Source organism: Mustela nivalis (assembly GCF_964662115.1).
Source record: "Mustela nivalis genome assembly, chromosome: 2".
NCBI lineage: Eukaryota > Metazoa > Chordata > Mammalia > Carnivora > Mustelidae > Mustela > Mustela nivalis.
The window spans coordinates 40,655,161-40,672,154 of NC_139021.1; the positions used below are offsets into that span (position 1 = coordinate 40,655,161).

At 42.5% G+C, this 16,994-nt stretch overlaps 1 protein-coding gene across 4 annotated transcripts in view; it reads right to left on the reverse strand.

The window, feature by feature from the left end:
• DPY19L4 (dpy-19 like 4) overlaps positions 1-9,199 on the reverse strand; it is a 72,941-nt gene extending 63,742 nt beyond the window's left edge. For 2 of the 4 annotated variants that reach the window (XM_082722815.1, XM_082722814.1), the window contains exons 1-2: positions 8,285-9,199; positions 1,213-1,323 (exon numbers count right to left, since the gene is read on the reverse strand). In XM_082722815.1, coding sequence (XP_082578941.1) covers positions 1,213-1,323; positions 8,285-8,723 — 550 coding nt within the window. In that variant the 5' untranslated portion in view covers positions 8,724-9,199. The remainder of the gene's footprint in view (positions 1-1,212; positions 1,324-8,284) is intronic. The other 2 variants (XM_082722813.1, XM_082722812.1) reach the window with 1 other exon arrangement.
• Between the last annotated feature and the right edge of the window lie 7,795 nt (positions 9,200-16,994).

The following is a 16,994-nucleotide window of genomic DNA, read 5'->3' on the forward strand; positions in this document are numbered from 1 at the left end:
TCTCTGCCTTCAGCTCATGTCATGATCTCAGCATACTAGGATGAAGCCCTGCATTGGGGTGTAGACTCAGTGGGGAGTCTACTTCTCAGTCTCCCTCTCCCTCTGCATCTCCGCCTGCTCATGCTCTCTCACTAAATGAATAAATAAAATCTTTAAAAAAACAAACAAACAAACAAACAAACAAACAAAAAAACTCCATGCAGTCATTAATAAGCTTTCCTGGTAGACAAAACTTGACAAATGTCCCAATTTGATGCTGAAGGAGTTAAGCACAACCTGTGTGAATCCATTAGTAAAATAATCAGTGAAGCTTAAGCCTAGTTCTTACAGACTTTAGCCCTAGGCCTTTTCCTTTTGCTGATTTTCTTTTAGCTGTTTACTATAATAAATCATAGCTATAACTATTCTGAGACCTATGAGTCCTTCTCACTAATCACCAAACATAGGGGTGGTCTTGGAAACCCCTCACACAGAGCACATAACTTACCTTTTTAATTCATAGATATATGGACCAGAATGATTCATACCTGGCCCTGATGTAGATAGGACGACCTTTGGCCTCAAGACTGCTTCCAGAACTAGTAAGACTGAGTATCTTCCTTGGGGTCAGAGAGGTAGTGAGTGTACTTTGGTTGAGGGAGAAAAGTAAATATTTATGACCAAAAGGAAAGAATGTGGTAGAGAGTTATATTATTATTCCCACTTATTTTGTCCTTTCTTACAAAAAGATTATTGATCTCTCTCCCCACTACCATGTGACTTGCAATGCCTCCCTGTAATCAGGGTATACTTCTCAATTTCACTGTCTGGACTGTTTATATGCTTCCTTGGGTCACAGATAGAATCTGAGTACAAGTGACTGAGTGTCAGTTCAGCAGAAAATTTAAGAGACATTGCATGACTCTGCCTATTCTCCTGTTCTTTTCCTCTGTCTTAAAAAAAAAATTTCAACTAGGGGCTGTTCCTTCACGACACATGAAGCTACACCAGCCAACCTGAAGCCACATGAAACATTAGTCAGAAATAAGCATTTTTTGTAAACCAGTGAGATTTAGGGTTTGTTTTACAGCAAAACCAAAGCTGACTGATAATACCATGTAATTAATCTCAAAACAGGTATACGCATTTAAAATATTAATATAAAATATAATACCTAGCATACAAAAAGCCATTTTTATGGTAGCACAAAAACTCCAAATTTATCTAACTTACGTTTTGGAGCTCTTTCAGGAATTGGAGTGTCACTGATTTTCTCTTCTTTGACAGATTCCTTATTTTCTGAAGACTTCAGCTTTTTTCTTTGGCGCAGTTCTACTGTTGGTCCTTAAAAAATTTAAGATGTTATTGCAAAATGTGTACCACGTTGTTCTAATCTATAACCCAAACTAATCCACTTTTATTATACTAAGGCAAAAATCACACAGAGACCTTTTAGTATCAAAGATTAACCTTCTTCACAATTAAATAAATTATTCATTTAGACAGTCTGTCTTTCATACAGAAAGAAATTTAGGTTCTGCCTTCCACCTGTGCCTTCAGAGTCCTACTGATAAATCAACAAGCTCTAATAATGTTATTTTCAAAATATCCCAAAATAAGTAAACCTCCTTCCAGAATGACTAGGGAACAAGATGTTATTTAACATATTAACATAGGGGTGCCAGGGTGGCTCAGTTGTTAAGCATCTGCCTTGGGCTCAGGTTGTGATCCAAGGATCCTGGGATCAAGACCCAAATCAGAATCCCTGCTTGGCGGGGTGCCTGCTTTTCCCTCTCCCACTCCCCCTACTTGTATTCCCTCTCCGTCCGTCTATCAAATAAATAAATAAAATATTTTGAAAAAATATATTAGCATATTATTCTAATTACCTGAGTATCACACTCATCATTCAAGGATTAACAATTTTTTTAAATCTGAATATAACAAATACACTGATCATAAAATTATACTTCATTTTTATTTTTTTTTTATTTTTATTTATTTTTTTTTTTAAGATTTTATTTATTTATTTGACAGAGAGAGATCACAAGTAGGCAGAGAGGCAGGCAGAGAGAGGAGGAAGCAGGCTCCCTGCTGAGCAGAGAGCCCGATGCGGGACTCGATCCCAGGACCCTGAGATCATGACCTGAGCTGAAGGCAGCGGCTTAACCCACTGAGCCACCCAGGCGCCCGATATACTTCATTTTTAAAACAATCCTGCAAAGGGGTGCCAGGGCTGCTCAGTCGTTGGGCATCTGCCCTTGGCTCAGGTCATGATCCCAGGATCCTGGGATTGAGTCCGCATGCAGGAAGCCTGCTTCTCCCTCTTCCACTCCCGGTACTTGTGTTCCCTCTCTCACTGTGTCTCTCTCTGTCAGATAAACAAAATCTTAAAAAAATAAATAAAGTAAAATGAAAAAATGAAAAAAAAAAAAGTCTTGCAAATTCTGCAGAATTTCACAGTGCTATATAGTTTTATCACTGTAGTCTTATAGATTTAGATATTTGAAATAGGCATATCCCTATATGCAGAAAACTGTCAGAAAATCTCCCAATATTAGACTATTGTTTTATGTCTGATAAAAAATAAAAAGCAGAAAGTAGCTCCAAACTAGTAAACTAAATTCCAAATGAAACAAAAATTTATATATATGGGCACCCGGGTGGCTCAGTGGGTTAAGCCTCTGCCTTCAGCTCAGGTCATGATCTCAGGGTGCTGGGATCAAGTCCCCCAACAGGCTCTCTGCTCAGCGGAGAGCCTGCTTCCCCCTCTCTCTCTGCCCACCTCTCTGTCTAGCTGTGATTTCTCTCTCTGTGTGTCAAATAAATAAAAAAAAATATTTTTAAAAATTATATATTCAACCTAACTACTTTTCCTTCCTAGAGTTAATTATCTTTTTTTAAAAAAATATTTTATTTATTTATTTGACAAAGAGAAAAAGCAGAAGCAGGAAGAGCAGCAGAGGGAGAAGCAGGCTCCCCACTAAGCAGGAAGCCCAATGGGGGGCTCAATCCCAGGACCCCAGGATCATAACCTGAGCCAAAGGCAAATGCTTAACCAACTGAGCCACCCAAGTGCCCCCTCTTTTTATTTTTAAGTAGGCTCCACACCCATCATGAAGCCCAATACAGGGGCTGAATTTATGACCCTGAAATTAATACCTGAGCTAAGATCAAGAGTCAGATGCTTAACCAACTGAGCAACCCAGGTGCCCCCAGAATTAATTATTTTATAAGGTAGACTATGACTGTCTTGTTGATACAAACTGTCCTACCAAGCTTATAAGATGGTTCAAGAATTTATTTCCTCCTTACTAGAGTGGTGGAGAGTTTTCTTTTTTATCTTAGGGATGACCTTAGGCTATGAATTGAGTCTAAAAAGAAGAGTCAATAAAGGAGAATAAACCTGCTGCTGATGATCATATGAACGATTCTAGGTTTATTGTGGAAAATGAAAAACAAATATATATATTTTTTAAATTTTTTAGAATGTCTACACCCAGTGTGGGGCTCAAACTCATGACTGTGGAGAACAAGAGTCACATGTTCTTCCAACTGAGCCAGCCAGGTGCCCCCCCACCAAAAAGTATATATTTTTAAATAGCTTCAAAGCAAATTCAAGTTTGCTAAAGTGTCTTTAAAACTGGAATCATGATTTTAACAAACTGTATATTTAGTGGATTCCATCCATTTCTATACTTTCATTTATTTTGTACTTAAGTACTAAAGCCAGGGAACAGATTAGAAAAATGGCATTATTATTAGAAGAGCCATACCTCAGATTTCGAGGTTTGTTTTTTTTTTAATTTCAGAGAGAGAGAGAGAGAGAGAGAGAAAGGGCGAGCACATGTGCACACACATTGGGGGACTGGCAGTGAATCTCAAGCAGACTCCATGTTGAACATGACTCAATTCCATGACCCTTAGATCACAACCAAGAGGTGAATGCCCAACTGACTGTGCCACCCAAATGCCCCAGATTTTCAGTATTTCTACACATAAATCTGGGTCAATTAATAGATATTACTATATTTCTTTTTCATGACACTTTTAACTTTGCTCTGGAATAAAGCAAAAGTTAAAAGTACCCAACAAAAATGAAGATTTAGGGGCACATAGACCCCAATAATTATCACAGCAATGTCTACAATAGCCAAAATATGGAAAAAGCCCAGATACCCATTGATGGATGGATAAAGAAGATGCGGTATATATATACACACACAATGGAATATCATTCAACCATTAAAAGAAAGAAATCTTGCCATTTGCAATGATGTGAATGGAATAACAGGGTATTATGCTAAGCAAAATAAGTCAGTCAGGGAAAGACAAATATCATATGATTTCACTTGTATGTGGAATTTAAGAAACAAAAGAGATGAACACAGGGGAATGGAAGGAAAAAATAAGATGAAATCAGAGATGGGAGATGGGAGGAAGGATACAGTAACTGGGTGATATAACTCCAAGTTTACTTAGTTATTACACTTGCAAGAGAAACACATTGACAGTATTAAAATTTTTCTGAAAATTTAAATGGATAATTTCAGAAAACAAGCTAACAAATCTATTAAGGTAGTTTACAAATGGGTTAGGTAGGTCTTTTTTATTAGAGGAAGACTAAAAGCACACATTTAAGATAAAGATAGACTGGGAAGGGGGTATCACACAAAAAGTAACCTTTATAAAAAGTTATCATTTTCCTTTTTAAAAATTTTCCTCATAAATAATCACTTTACAGAAACATTAAATTATTCTTAGTACATATAAATGGATTCTATTTACAGTAGAGCTCATACAAAAATTTTGCACAGATTCCCAAATGATGCACAAAGTCATTTTTTAAGAATCTGTATTAGGAACAATAAAGGGCCATACAAATGAATTATCTATAAAGGATCTATAACACTATAAATTCTTGGTTCTAAGACTGTATACGTTTTAAGATACCGAGCAGGTATCCTGGGGGTTTTGGTTTGTTTGTTTGTTTTTAAAGATTTTTTTTTTATTTGAGAGAGAGAGAACAAGCAGGAAGGGAGGGCAGAGGGAGAGGAAGAAGCAGACTCCCTGCTTGATCCTAGAACCCTGAGATCATGACCTGAGCAGAAGGCAACACCTCAGTGAACTAAGCCACCCAGGCACCATTTGTTTTTTTAAGTAGGATCCATGTCCAGTGTGATAGGAAAACTCTAGAATAGAATTTGTTTCCTTTTCTTTCTTACATCTTTAGCATTATAAAGAAAAAGTCAAACTAAATGAAAATGATAACATAGCCACAAAAATAATCTGCCATTTCAGGCTCTGGTCCAGTGATCTTCACATGACATAGGAGAGCTACAAACAGGCCTGCAAATATCCATCCAGACAACACACAGCAATTTCCAAATGAAGTGTTAATACTGCTCTACTCAAAGCTGTCACTTCTCTCTGCTCTAACATTTATTTCAAGAAGCGTAAGTATGAAAAACCTGACCCTCTGCTGCAACAATGAAGACATTTTTTGCAAGATGAGATTCTCAAAAAATCATTTACCTGGAGTAACAGCAGGACAATGAAAAGGACCCAAGTGAATGTGAATGATCAGCAAAAGGGTATAGGGAATATCTAGATACAAGTAAAATAGACCATTTAGTCTAATTTTAAGATAATATGAATTTTGTGGGGTTTTTTTTAAGCTTTTATTTATTTATTTGACAGAGGGAGAGAGCACATGTGTATAGGCGGGGGGAACAGCAGGCAGAGGGAGAGGGAGAAGCAGGCTTCCCGCTGAGCAATGAGCCTGATGCCGGGCGGGCTGTCTTCCAGGACCCTGGAATGGTGACCTGAGCCAAAGGCAGACGCTTAACTGACTGAGCCACCCAGGTGCCCCAGATAATATGTATTTTGAAAAAAATTTATAGAGTGCCAAATAAGTGTAAAGCACTCAGAATCATGCCTAGTACACAGATATGTTTGCTATAAATATTATTACTAGCATTATTATAATAAATAAGACTATAATTACTCATTTATTGTTGATCATTATATCCCAGCACCTAACACAGCAGGCACCCAAATGTTTATGGAATTAAAAAGCTGCCAAATGAAACTATATTTCAACAAAACTTCAATACATTAATTGTTCCATATTAAGATATATTTGCTTTTGGATTATCAATAAATTTTACAAAATGGCATGGCTTTTTTTTTTTTTTTTAAGATTTTATTTGACAGACAGAGATCACAAGTAGGCAGAGAAGCAGGCAGAGAGAGAGGAGGAAGCAGGCTCCCCGCTGAGCAGAGAGCCCGATGTGGGGCTCGATCCCAGGACCCTGGAATCCCAGGACCCAAAGGCAGAGCTTAACCCACTGAGCCACCCAGGCACCCCTGGTATGGCCTTTTTTTTTTTTTTTTTTTTTAATTTTTATTTATTTATTTATTTGACAGAGAGAGATCACAAGCAGGCAGGGAGGCAGGCAGAGAGAGAGGAGGAAGCAGGCTCCCTGCTGAGCAGAGAGCCCGATGCGGGGCTTGATCCCAGGACTATGAGATCATGACCTGAGCGGAAGGCAGAGGCCCAACCCACTGAACCACCCAGGTGCCCCTGGTATGGCCTTTCTAATTAGTTCCACATCACACTAATTTAATTAAGTGTAACAATAATCTCCTAAAACAATCTCTCATTTTGCATGATGTATAATATTAAAGACTTTTAGTATTGCGTTATTAATTTTTCATGCTTTCGCTTAAGCGTGAAAAGTGTTCATGCAAACACACAAGCTAGTTTATCAACTTACTCCACAGATTTGCAACTACTCAGAAAAAGAAAAAATATAAAGAAATGTCTTAAACTACTGCAACAGAAGATAAAACCAAGGTAACAAACGGAATTACACTCTTCCTTACCAACTAAAAAGAGCGTTGGTTTTGACCTTTTTAGGTAGAGTGTCTTTAGATAGGTTTTAACACTCTGAAAACTCAAGAAAGAGGAGTCAAATATGAAACCAGTGTGAGCATAGGGACAAGGCAGCAAACCAAAGAGCAGACAACACTTTTTAAAAAATTGCTTTCCACTGCATTCTTGAAATTCCCTCTTTGCATTCTTGGTTCAATAAGATTTAAATCTAGGGTCGCCAGGGTGGCTCAGTCCTTAAGCATCTGCCTTCAGCTCAGGTCATGGTCCCTGGTTCCTGGGCTGGAGCCCCACCCCCATCGGGGCTCGCAGGTTGGCAGGAAGCCTACTTCTCCCTCTCCCACTCCGCCTCTTGTGTTCCCTCTCTCACTGTGTCTCTCTCTGTCAAATAAATAAAATCTTAAAAAAAAATATATATATATATATATATGGTTTAAATCTAAATGAGATCACATTTACAACTGCACTCAAGAAGGTAAAAAGTTATTTTTCCCACCAGAATTCAAAATCTAACTGCTCTGTCAAGCCACACTACCATATATATCTGTTCCTAAAACTAGCACGGGTATCAATGATGAAGTTATTATGCCATGAATGTTTCCTGTAATATCTACCATTAGCTGATAAGTTCCTCCAACTCCCCCATTTTTCTCTCATACCCATCATTTTCTATGAATAAATATTACTGAAGAGATTAATTTTCTTAGCACGGGCCGTGGGCGGGCACGGGAAGCTTTCTCCAGCGACTTTCACGCTCAAAGCACTCCTGGCTTCCTAATCCTCCCAAACTTCCTACATCGCTCAGCCCTTTGCCATCTCCCCCTAACCTGTAAACGAACTGGCCTTCTTCAGTTTCCCCTCCCAATTCATCTTACCTCGTTAACCCCAAATTCCTGCCTCTTTCCATACCTTCGGCGTGAGGCTGCTCCCCCCACCCCCGGACCTTGTATTGGTCAGGATCCACAGACCCCTGAAGGCACTCCAGAGTGAGGGCATTTGGTTAAACACTATCACTTTCAAAATATGCACTCCAGCACCTAAGCCTCCATCTTCTAACCCAAACTGCGCCTCCCACCCCATTAACTGTCTGCTAGGAGCCCTCCCCCTCGGGGAGTCCCCCCTCCCTCCGCAACACACAAACACAGCTTCTTCTCTCCCTACCTCACTCCCAACTTTAAGCTCCACCTTTGCTTCCCACTGAGGCGGACAAAACTTCGGGCCATTCACTCCGCTCCCAAATGTCCCCGCGCCGCCGCCGCTCCGCTCCTTCGCGGCCCCCCACGCAGCCACCCCTCGCGCAGCCGCGGCCACTGACCGCCCGCAGCCCAGGCCTCTGGGCCCCTCGCGCCCCCGCCTCCCTTTCCCGAGACCACGAGCGACAGCTGGCGCGCTGGACCCGGGAGCCCTCACCTTCTTCCTCCGCCATGGTCTCCGCGGAGGCCCGGGTGACCCTCCGGGTCCCGTGCGGCCCGGAGTCTCCGGCCCTCCGCGTCGCCGAACCCCTGGACAGCCCCAAGACCGCTCCCGGCCGCCGCGCCCCCACTTCCTGACCCGCCCCCCTCCGGTGTCGCGGCCAACCGCGTCCCGCCCGGCGGCCCAGGAACCAGAGAGCCGGGAGCGGAGGGCGGCCGGAGCGTTTTGCTGGCGCGCCCAGGCCTGCGCGGGCAGGAAGACGACTCGACCGCGCGGGTGGCCCCGCCCACGGCCGGCGCTCTCCGCCTCCTCTTCCCCGCCTCCTCCTCCCGGCTGCCCGCACCCTCCCCCTTCCCCCCGCCCTTCCGAAGGCTGGACGCCTAGCTGGGGTTCCACGGCGTTTGTCGCTCGACTCAGACAAAATCATCCGTTTCATCTTCCAGACTCAGACCACATCCGCGCCCCGTTTGACCGAGAGGAAGCGGAGGTCGGGCGAGGTATCAGGCAGAAAGCTGGCGCGAGCTAGCGCCGGAGCGCCCGGCTCGCGGCTGCCCTCGGCGCTGGCGCGCTCGGCGGCTCCCCCGGGCGGCGGACTGCTTGCTCGCGGCTGGCGCTGGGGTTTAGTGGGCCACTTTCGACGACACGAGCGTTCCACGAAGGAAGCTTCTACTGGGCACTCCGTGTTTATAACGTCCCGGACTGGTTAAACACATACAGTCGCATTTCCTGGTACAATTTAAAGAAAGAGTAAGGGGCGCCTGGGTGGCTCAGTCGGTTGAGTGGCTGCCTTCGGCTCAGGTCGGGATCCCCGGGTCCTGGGATCGAGTCCCACATCGGGCTCCCTGCTCAGTGAAGAGTCTGCTTCTCCCTCTCCCTCTGCCTGCTGCTCTGCTTACTTGTGATCGCTCTATCTCTCTGTCAAATAAATAAATAAAATCTTAACCCACTGAGCCACCCAGGCGCCCATAAATAAATAAAATCTTAAAAAAAAAAAAAAAAAAGTAATACCATGGTCAATCAATGCGGGGAGCGGGATGCATTTAGATATTCCCCGGCGGCCGACCACAGTTTCAACTTACTGCGCTATGTGTCCCCGATCTTGTTACTACGTCGGGCATTCTCCGACAAACACCAGAACTTTCCCCCAACAGTATTCGGAAGTAGGTTTAGGAACTGACAAAATGCTCATTTTAGAGAGAGAGAAAAAGAGCACCAGAACTCGCTGAAGTCACCGGGTAATTCTGGACTTCCCATTCTTAGCGGGCAGCAATTTCTCCTAATAGCCCTTTTGTCAAGTTAGGATATTTGGAGAGAAGCTATCGCTTTTCAGGGCTGTGCAAAAAACAGTTCCAGGAGGGTGCCTGGGTGGCTCAGTGGGTTAAGCCGCTGCCTTCGGCTCAGGTCATGATCCCAGGGTCCTGGGATCGAGTCCCGCATCGGGCTCTCTGCTCAGCAGGGAGCCTGCTTCCTCCTCCTCTCTCTCTGCCTGCCTCTCCAACTACTTGTGATTTCTCTCTGTCAAATAAATAAATAAAAATCTTAAAAAAAAAAAAACAAAACACACACACACACACAGTTCCAGGAACGCTTTTTATGCCTTTGGTTGCCTGTAAATATGTCTCACCCTTAAACAACACTGCACCGGGAGTTACAAACAGTGGAGGTTGCCAGTAGACCAGAAAAGACCCGGATCAACGCAGAGCAGGAACAGAATGTGTGGACCTTGAAAACCACAAGATATGCGAGGACCCAGTGTAATGGGCAGCAAATAGCAGAATATCCTTATCAGATGACCCTTACTGCAAGAGCTCCACCTCCTGGGAAACAATACAGTGGCCACTGAGGCCCACTGTTTTTCAACTCAAGAGTCTTAAGGTGATGCCCACTCCTCCTATAGTTCCTTCATAATCACCTCAAGGTGACTGAAGGGCTTAATTGCCAATGTGCCTGCTCTAATGGGCAGAGAAGAAAAACAGCCTCTTAAACTGTAAAGGGAATCATGAAAGGAGAAAGATCATTATTCAATCTTTACATAGAAATCAATGGAATCATGATTGTGTTCCATAGTAGAAACATAGCTCTTCTCTGGAAACCTGAAACCTCCACATAAAAATGAGAGTGGAACACTTTATTTCCCCTCAATCTCTCATTTTGCTCTGAGAGAAATAGGCCTCCTCCCCTCCCCAAATGTATACATGATCCCAAAAGATAGAATCCTAAGTGCTCAAGATGTTGCCTTGCAGCAGGCATTATACCTGAGTTTTCAGTAGGTCAATCCATAATTTTCTAATGATGGTCCAGATGCATGGTCCAAAGATCACTTCTGATGATGACTTGATTATTTTACCACTGCAGTCATGGACTGCTAGTTTCCAGTCCAAAATGTGAAGGTTTGTTTCATCGTCGTTTGCCTCACCTCGACCTAAAGACCTCTTATTTTTTTAAATGGTCTTTTTTTTTTTTTTTAAGATTTTATTTATTTATTTGACAGAGAGAGATCACAAGTAGGCATAGAGGCAGGCAGAGAGAGAGCAAGGGAAGCAGGTTCCCTGCCGAGCAGAGAGCCTGATGTGGAGCTCCATCCCAGGACCCTGAGATCATGACCTGAGCCGAAGGCAGAGGCTTTAATCCACTGAGCCACCTAGGCACCCCTCTTAAATGGTCTTTTACTTACGATATGCTCTCAAAGAAACGGTATGATTTTTTGCCACGTCTGGAAGTTTGAGGATCCCTTCTGTATGCAATGGATGTTTTTAGGAAGTGGTATAAAATCTTCTTTGTTTTAAGAAGTTAAGTCATGGAAATGGAGCTTAGGAGGCTACAGTAGTAAACTGGGTAAGGAATAAAGACTTGGAATAAGGGCATAGAAATAAAAATGTTCAAGAAGAATGGACTCAAAGGATGCTGGAGAGAAAATCTATAGCCCCTGGTAACAAATTGGATGTGATACATGATGAGCTGAAGATGATTCCTGAGATTTCTATCTTGAAATTAATCATGTGCTTTTTATATGCCAAGTATAGTATATGCTGCCAAGGTATGAGAAGAATAGAAGATAAAAGCCCCTGATGACTTACCTACTTGAAATAAAATGCAGGCAAAGTCTATTTTTTAAAAATTCCATCAAATCGGGATGCCTGGGTGGCTCAGTTGGTTAAGCAGCTGCCTTCAGCTCAGGTCATGATCCCAGCGTCCTGGGATCGAGTCCCACATCGGGCTCCTTGCTCCGCAGGGAGCCTGCTTCTCCCTCTGACTCTGCCTTCCACTCTATCTGCCTATGCTTGCTCTCGCTCGCTCTCTCTCTGACAAATAAATTAAAAAAAAAAATTCCATCAAATCCTTCATCTTATTATTAGTAACAGAACAGAATTAGTAAATCTTTGCATCAGTTCAGCTTTTCGTCTATTAAATATAGGGAATTTTTAAAAAGTGATTTATTTTTTAAATTTATTTGACAGAGAGAGAGATCACAAGTAAGCAGAGCAACAGGCAGAGAGAGGGGAGAAGCTGGCCCCCTGCTGAACAGAGAGCCCAATGTGGGGCTCAGTCCCAGGATCCTGAGATCATGACCTGGGCTGAAGGCAGAGGCTTAACCCACTCAGCCACCCAGGTCCCCCTAAAGGTAGGGAATTTTTTATCTTTATTATGTAATAAATAAACATATTTATATTATTCTCAAACGCCATCTCCTTTGTGAAGTCCGAACCATATATGATCAATTTGTTTTTGAAAACAGGTGACACACTTACTGCCATTATATTCTGGCTTGTATTTTGGTCATGTTTGATCGTCACACTTTCAAGTCTTTGAAAACAGACAAACATTGTAGACAAGTATTTTGAGAATTGACTTAAAAGTTGATGATAATAGCAAGTGTTAGCTGTGGGTGGGACTTAGAAGACCAACATAAAGCTTATATTCTGTACTACCATCAGAACCATCCCTTGATTTGAAGCTATTTTGTTCACTAATTCTGGTTGTGATTTTGTATTAATGTGGGATTTTCTTCCCTTTACCTTTTCTTTAAAAGAGGAATCAAGGTTTAGACTGTCAGTTGTGACTGCAGTTGCTTCTCAACTTGTTCCTCACTGTTCCGCATTGTTTGAAGTTGAGCTTCCATGCCTACTGAATACATTTTCCCTATCGTCACTCATCGTAGGGACTTACTGTCCTTTTCCACTGACTGGGAGAGCGACAATCATACAAATCAACAAGGTCAAATTGTGAAATGTATAATCCTCCCAAGCGGGATAGACTAAACAATGTATGTTCTAGTTAGGGGCGCCTGGGTAGCTCAGTTAAGCATCTGTCTTTGGCTCAGATCATGATCACAGGGTCCTGAGATCAAGCCCCACAGTTGAGCTCCATGTTGGGGCCTCCCTGCTTAGCAGAAGCCTGCTTCTCCCTCTCCCCCTCCACCTGTTTTTGCTCTCTCCCTCTCTCTCTAATAGATACTTTTTTTTTTTTTTTTTAATGTGTTCTGGGGCGCCTGGGTGGCTCAGTAGGTTAAAGCCTCTGCCTTCGGCTCAGGTCATGATCTCAGGGTACTGGGATTAAGCCCTGCATTGGGCTCTCTGCTCAGCAGGGAGACTGCTTCCTCCTCTCTCTCTGCCGGCTTCTCTGCCTGCTTGTGATCTCTCTCTGTCAAATAAATAAATAAAATCTTTTTAAAAAATGTGTTCTATTTAGGGCGCCTGGGTGGCTCAGTGGATTAAGCCGCTGCCTTCGGCTCAGGTCATGATCTCAGGGTCCTGGGATCAAGTCCCGCATCGGGCTCTCTGCTCGGCAGGGAGCCTGCTTCTCTCTCTCTCTCTGCCTGCCTGTCTACTTGCGATCTCTCTCTGTCAAATAAATAAATAAAACCTTTAAAAAAAAATGTGTTCTATTTAAATATATTTTTTAAATTTATTTATTTGTCAGAGACAGAGGGAGAGAGAGCGAGTGAGCACAGACAGACAGAGAGGCAGGCAGAGGCAGAGGGAGAAGCGGGCTCCTTGCTCTGCCTAGGACAGAGCCCGATGCGGGACTCGATCCCAGAACCCTGGGATCATGACCTGAGCCGAAGGCAGCTGCTTAACCAACTGAGCCACCCAGGCGTCCCTATTTAAATATTTTTTAAATTGAACATATTAGGCATCTTAGGAGATTTTCTTTCTTTTTTTTTTTTTTCTTTAAAGATTTTATCCCCTAGGAGATTTTCTAAAGTTCAATTCTTTTCTAGAGTTAAAATTCCTCTAGAAAGAGATGTTTGACCGAATCGGTCATGTGAGACAATACCCATTAATAAAATCAAAATGGGTGTCTGGGTGCCTACATTGGTTGAGTGGCTGCCTTCAGTTGAGGTCATGATCCTTGGGGTCCTAGGATGAAGCCCGGCGTGCGGCTCCCTGCTCCGTGGAGAGTCTACTTCTTCTCCGTCTATCTCTTCCCACTCCCCCACCCCCAAGTAAAATCTTAAAAAAATAAAAGCAAAACTTTATTGGAACTTAATGGTCTATTATCAAGATTTTCCCAGCAAAGCGATTTTAGTAAAGACACAGGTTGCTGACTTTGTCCCAAGATTGTTTCCTCTCTTCTTTCAGATAGTAAGCCCTCAAAATATTTGTGAAGTTGAATTGATTTGAATTATATTAGAGTTGCCAGATAAAATACAGGACACGTTAGTATAACTATGTCCCATATAATATTCAGCCATATATTTTTTTAAAGATTTTATTTATTTTATTAGATAGACAGAGATCACAAGTAGGCAGAGAGGCAGGCAGAGAGAGAGGGGAGGAAGCAGGCTCCCTGTTGAGCAAAGAGCCCGATGCGGGGCTCGATCCCAGGACCCTGGGATCATGACCTGAGCCGAAGGCAGAGGCTTTAACCCACTGAGCCACCCAGGCGCCCCATTCAGCCATATTTAATACTAAAAATTATCTGTTGTTTGTCTGAAATTTCCATTTAATTGAGTATTTGGTTTATTCTTCAGTTTGGCTTAGTCTTTTCTTCATTTTTGCTAACTCTGGCAGCTCTATTTATATGAATTCAGACTGCCCCATTCAAAGCCACCCAACACTGATTGCTTTCAAGCCTTCTGGGAACATGCAATTAACACATTAAATTCTTTTTTACGATAGAGGGAAGGCTGTTAGATCACAGGCAGACTCTGAGTACATCAGTTGCACAAATTCAGGAACAAAATCTGTCATTTCTAAAACCCTAATGTATGAAGTTGTTTCTGCTCTTTTGCCATGCTGTAAAGGGCTCAGGCCAGACCTGGATTGGCCCAGTGCAGCCTTAGAGTGACTGCTGAATCACTTCTCAAATCATAATTTATCAGACAGAGGTGCCTGGGTGGCTCAGTGGGTTAAAGCCTTTGCCATTGGCAAGGTCATGATCCCAGGGTCCTGGGATCCAGCCCCACATCAAGCTCTCTGCTCAGCAGGGAGCCTGCTTCCTCCTCTCTCTCTTCCTGCTTCTCTGCCTACTTGTGATCTCCGTCTGTCAAATAAATAAATAAAATCTTTAATAATAATAATAATAATAATTTATCAGACATATCTAGACCTGCCATGTTGAGAAGTAATCACACTTGCAAATTATAGGGATCTTAAAACCAAAAGAGCATAATGATTTGGGGGGGGGGGGATTGTTTCCTACCAAAATTGTGACTTAGCAATGTAACAATTTATGTGTAATAGGGGAATTGGCATAACATATATTTTTAAAATACAGTAAAAAATCAATTATGACATGACTTAGATAAATCCTATTAAAATCCTATTGGAATCTTAGATATCTAATCTAAACTGGAATCTTAGAATAGGACCCTGATGAGCCAGTAGCACTACATGTCCAGTAGATGGCAGAAGCAGCCAAAATCATCACGCGTAGGTAAATTTTATACCAAACTGTCTCCTTGCATGTGTATTTCAATGTAAAAAGTATACCATTAATAACTGGACTAATGCATTTTAACATCTTTAAAACATTTTTATTTATTTGAGAGAGAGAGCGAGCACAAGGTGGAAGCAGACTTCCCAATGAGCAGGGAGCCCAATGCAGAGCTCCACTACCCTGAGATCATGACCCTAGCCAAAGGCAGACGCTTAATCACCTTAGCCACCCAGGCACCCCTCATTTTAATTTTTTTAAGGTTTTATTTATTTATTTGACAGGCAGAGATTACAAGTAGGCTGAGAGGCAGGCAGAGAGAGAGGAGGAAGCAGGCTCTCTGCTCAGCAGAGGGGCTCGATCCCAGGACCCTGGGATCATGACCCGAGCTGAAGGCAGAGGCTTTAACCCACTGAGCCACCCAGGCGCCCCTCATTTTAATATTTTTAATGGTGTTAAAGAAAAACAATTTTTTCTGTTTAGCAACATTAAAATTTATGAAAATTTTGAAAGCTGTATGTAACTACTTTTTTTTTTTTCATTCCCCTTCAGGAATGAACATAAACTTGTTCATTCAACAAACAGGTATTATGTATAAATATCCCAAGCAGGGGCTAGTCACTAAGGATACAGTGGGGGAAGAAGTTACACATTGCTCTGATGAAAGTTACAATAGCTAGGAAGCTGATTATAGGGAGATCTAGGGAATCAGGAAAGACCTTCCTCAGGCAATTATTTCGGTGTAGCAATTGGTCAGTGAAGAGAGGAATAAGAGGGGAAAAAAAGTTGTTTCAGACAAAGATTGCCTATTCAGGCAAAGGACTAGAAAAAGTACAACAAAATGTAGCATATGAGATGAGTGTCTTGGAAAAAGCTCAGCAAGTAGCGGGAGGCAGCCCATGCAGTATCACATGGCCATATGTGGGAGGGGTTTTTCCTGCAGCAAATGGGAACCTTCAAAAGATTTTTTTTCCTTCAAAAGATTTTTAAGAACATGTAATCATTATGTGTATTATTATCACACACATATGAAAAACAAAGAGGCCAGGAGGAAACTTTTGTGGCATTGATTGTGGTGATGGTTTTCACCTATGTAAACTTAACTCAAACTTACTGAGATGTATATGTTAAATATGTGCCCCTTTTTGTATTTCAGTCAGACCTCAATAACTTTTTTTTTTAAGAACATACAGGGTGCCTGGGTGGCTCAGTTGAGCATCTGCCTTTGGCTCAGGTCAAGCCTAGGATCGAGCCCTGCTTTGGGCTGCCAGCTGAGCAGGAAGCCTGCTTCTCCCTCTCCCACTCCCCCTCCTCGCTGTCTCTCGCTGTCAAATAAATAAATAAATAAAATCATTTTTAAAAAAAGACAGAACAGAGCACCTGGGTGGCTCAGTTGTTGAGTGTCTGCCTTGGGCTCAGGTCGTGATCCCAGGGTCCTGGGATTGAGTCCCACATTGGGCTCCTTGCTCAGCGGGAAGCCTGCTTCTCCCTCCCCCACTCTCCCTGCTGTGCTCCCTCTCTCGCTGTCTCTCGTTAGGTGTCTGACTCTTGCTTTCGATTTAGGTCATGATTTCATGGTCATGGAATTGAGCCCCGCGTCTGGTTCCATGAACAGTACAAGTCTGCTTGAAATCTTCTGTTTCTCCCTCTATCCCTCCCTATTGTCCCCCCACTCTGCACAGCTTGCACTCTCTCTCTCTAAAATAAATAAATAAAATCTTTAAAGACCATGTAATCAGATCTGTGGTAATTAAAAAAGGGTTTTTAAAAAGCATTTTGGCAAAAGAAAGCGGAATTTGATAAAGAGTCCAGTATTGAGGCAAAAACA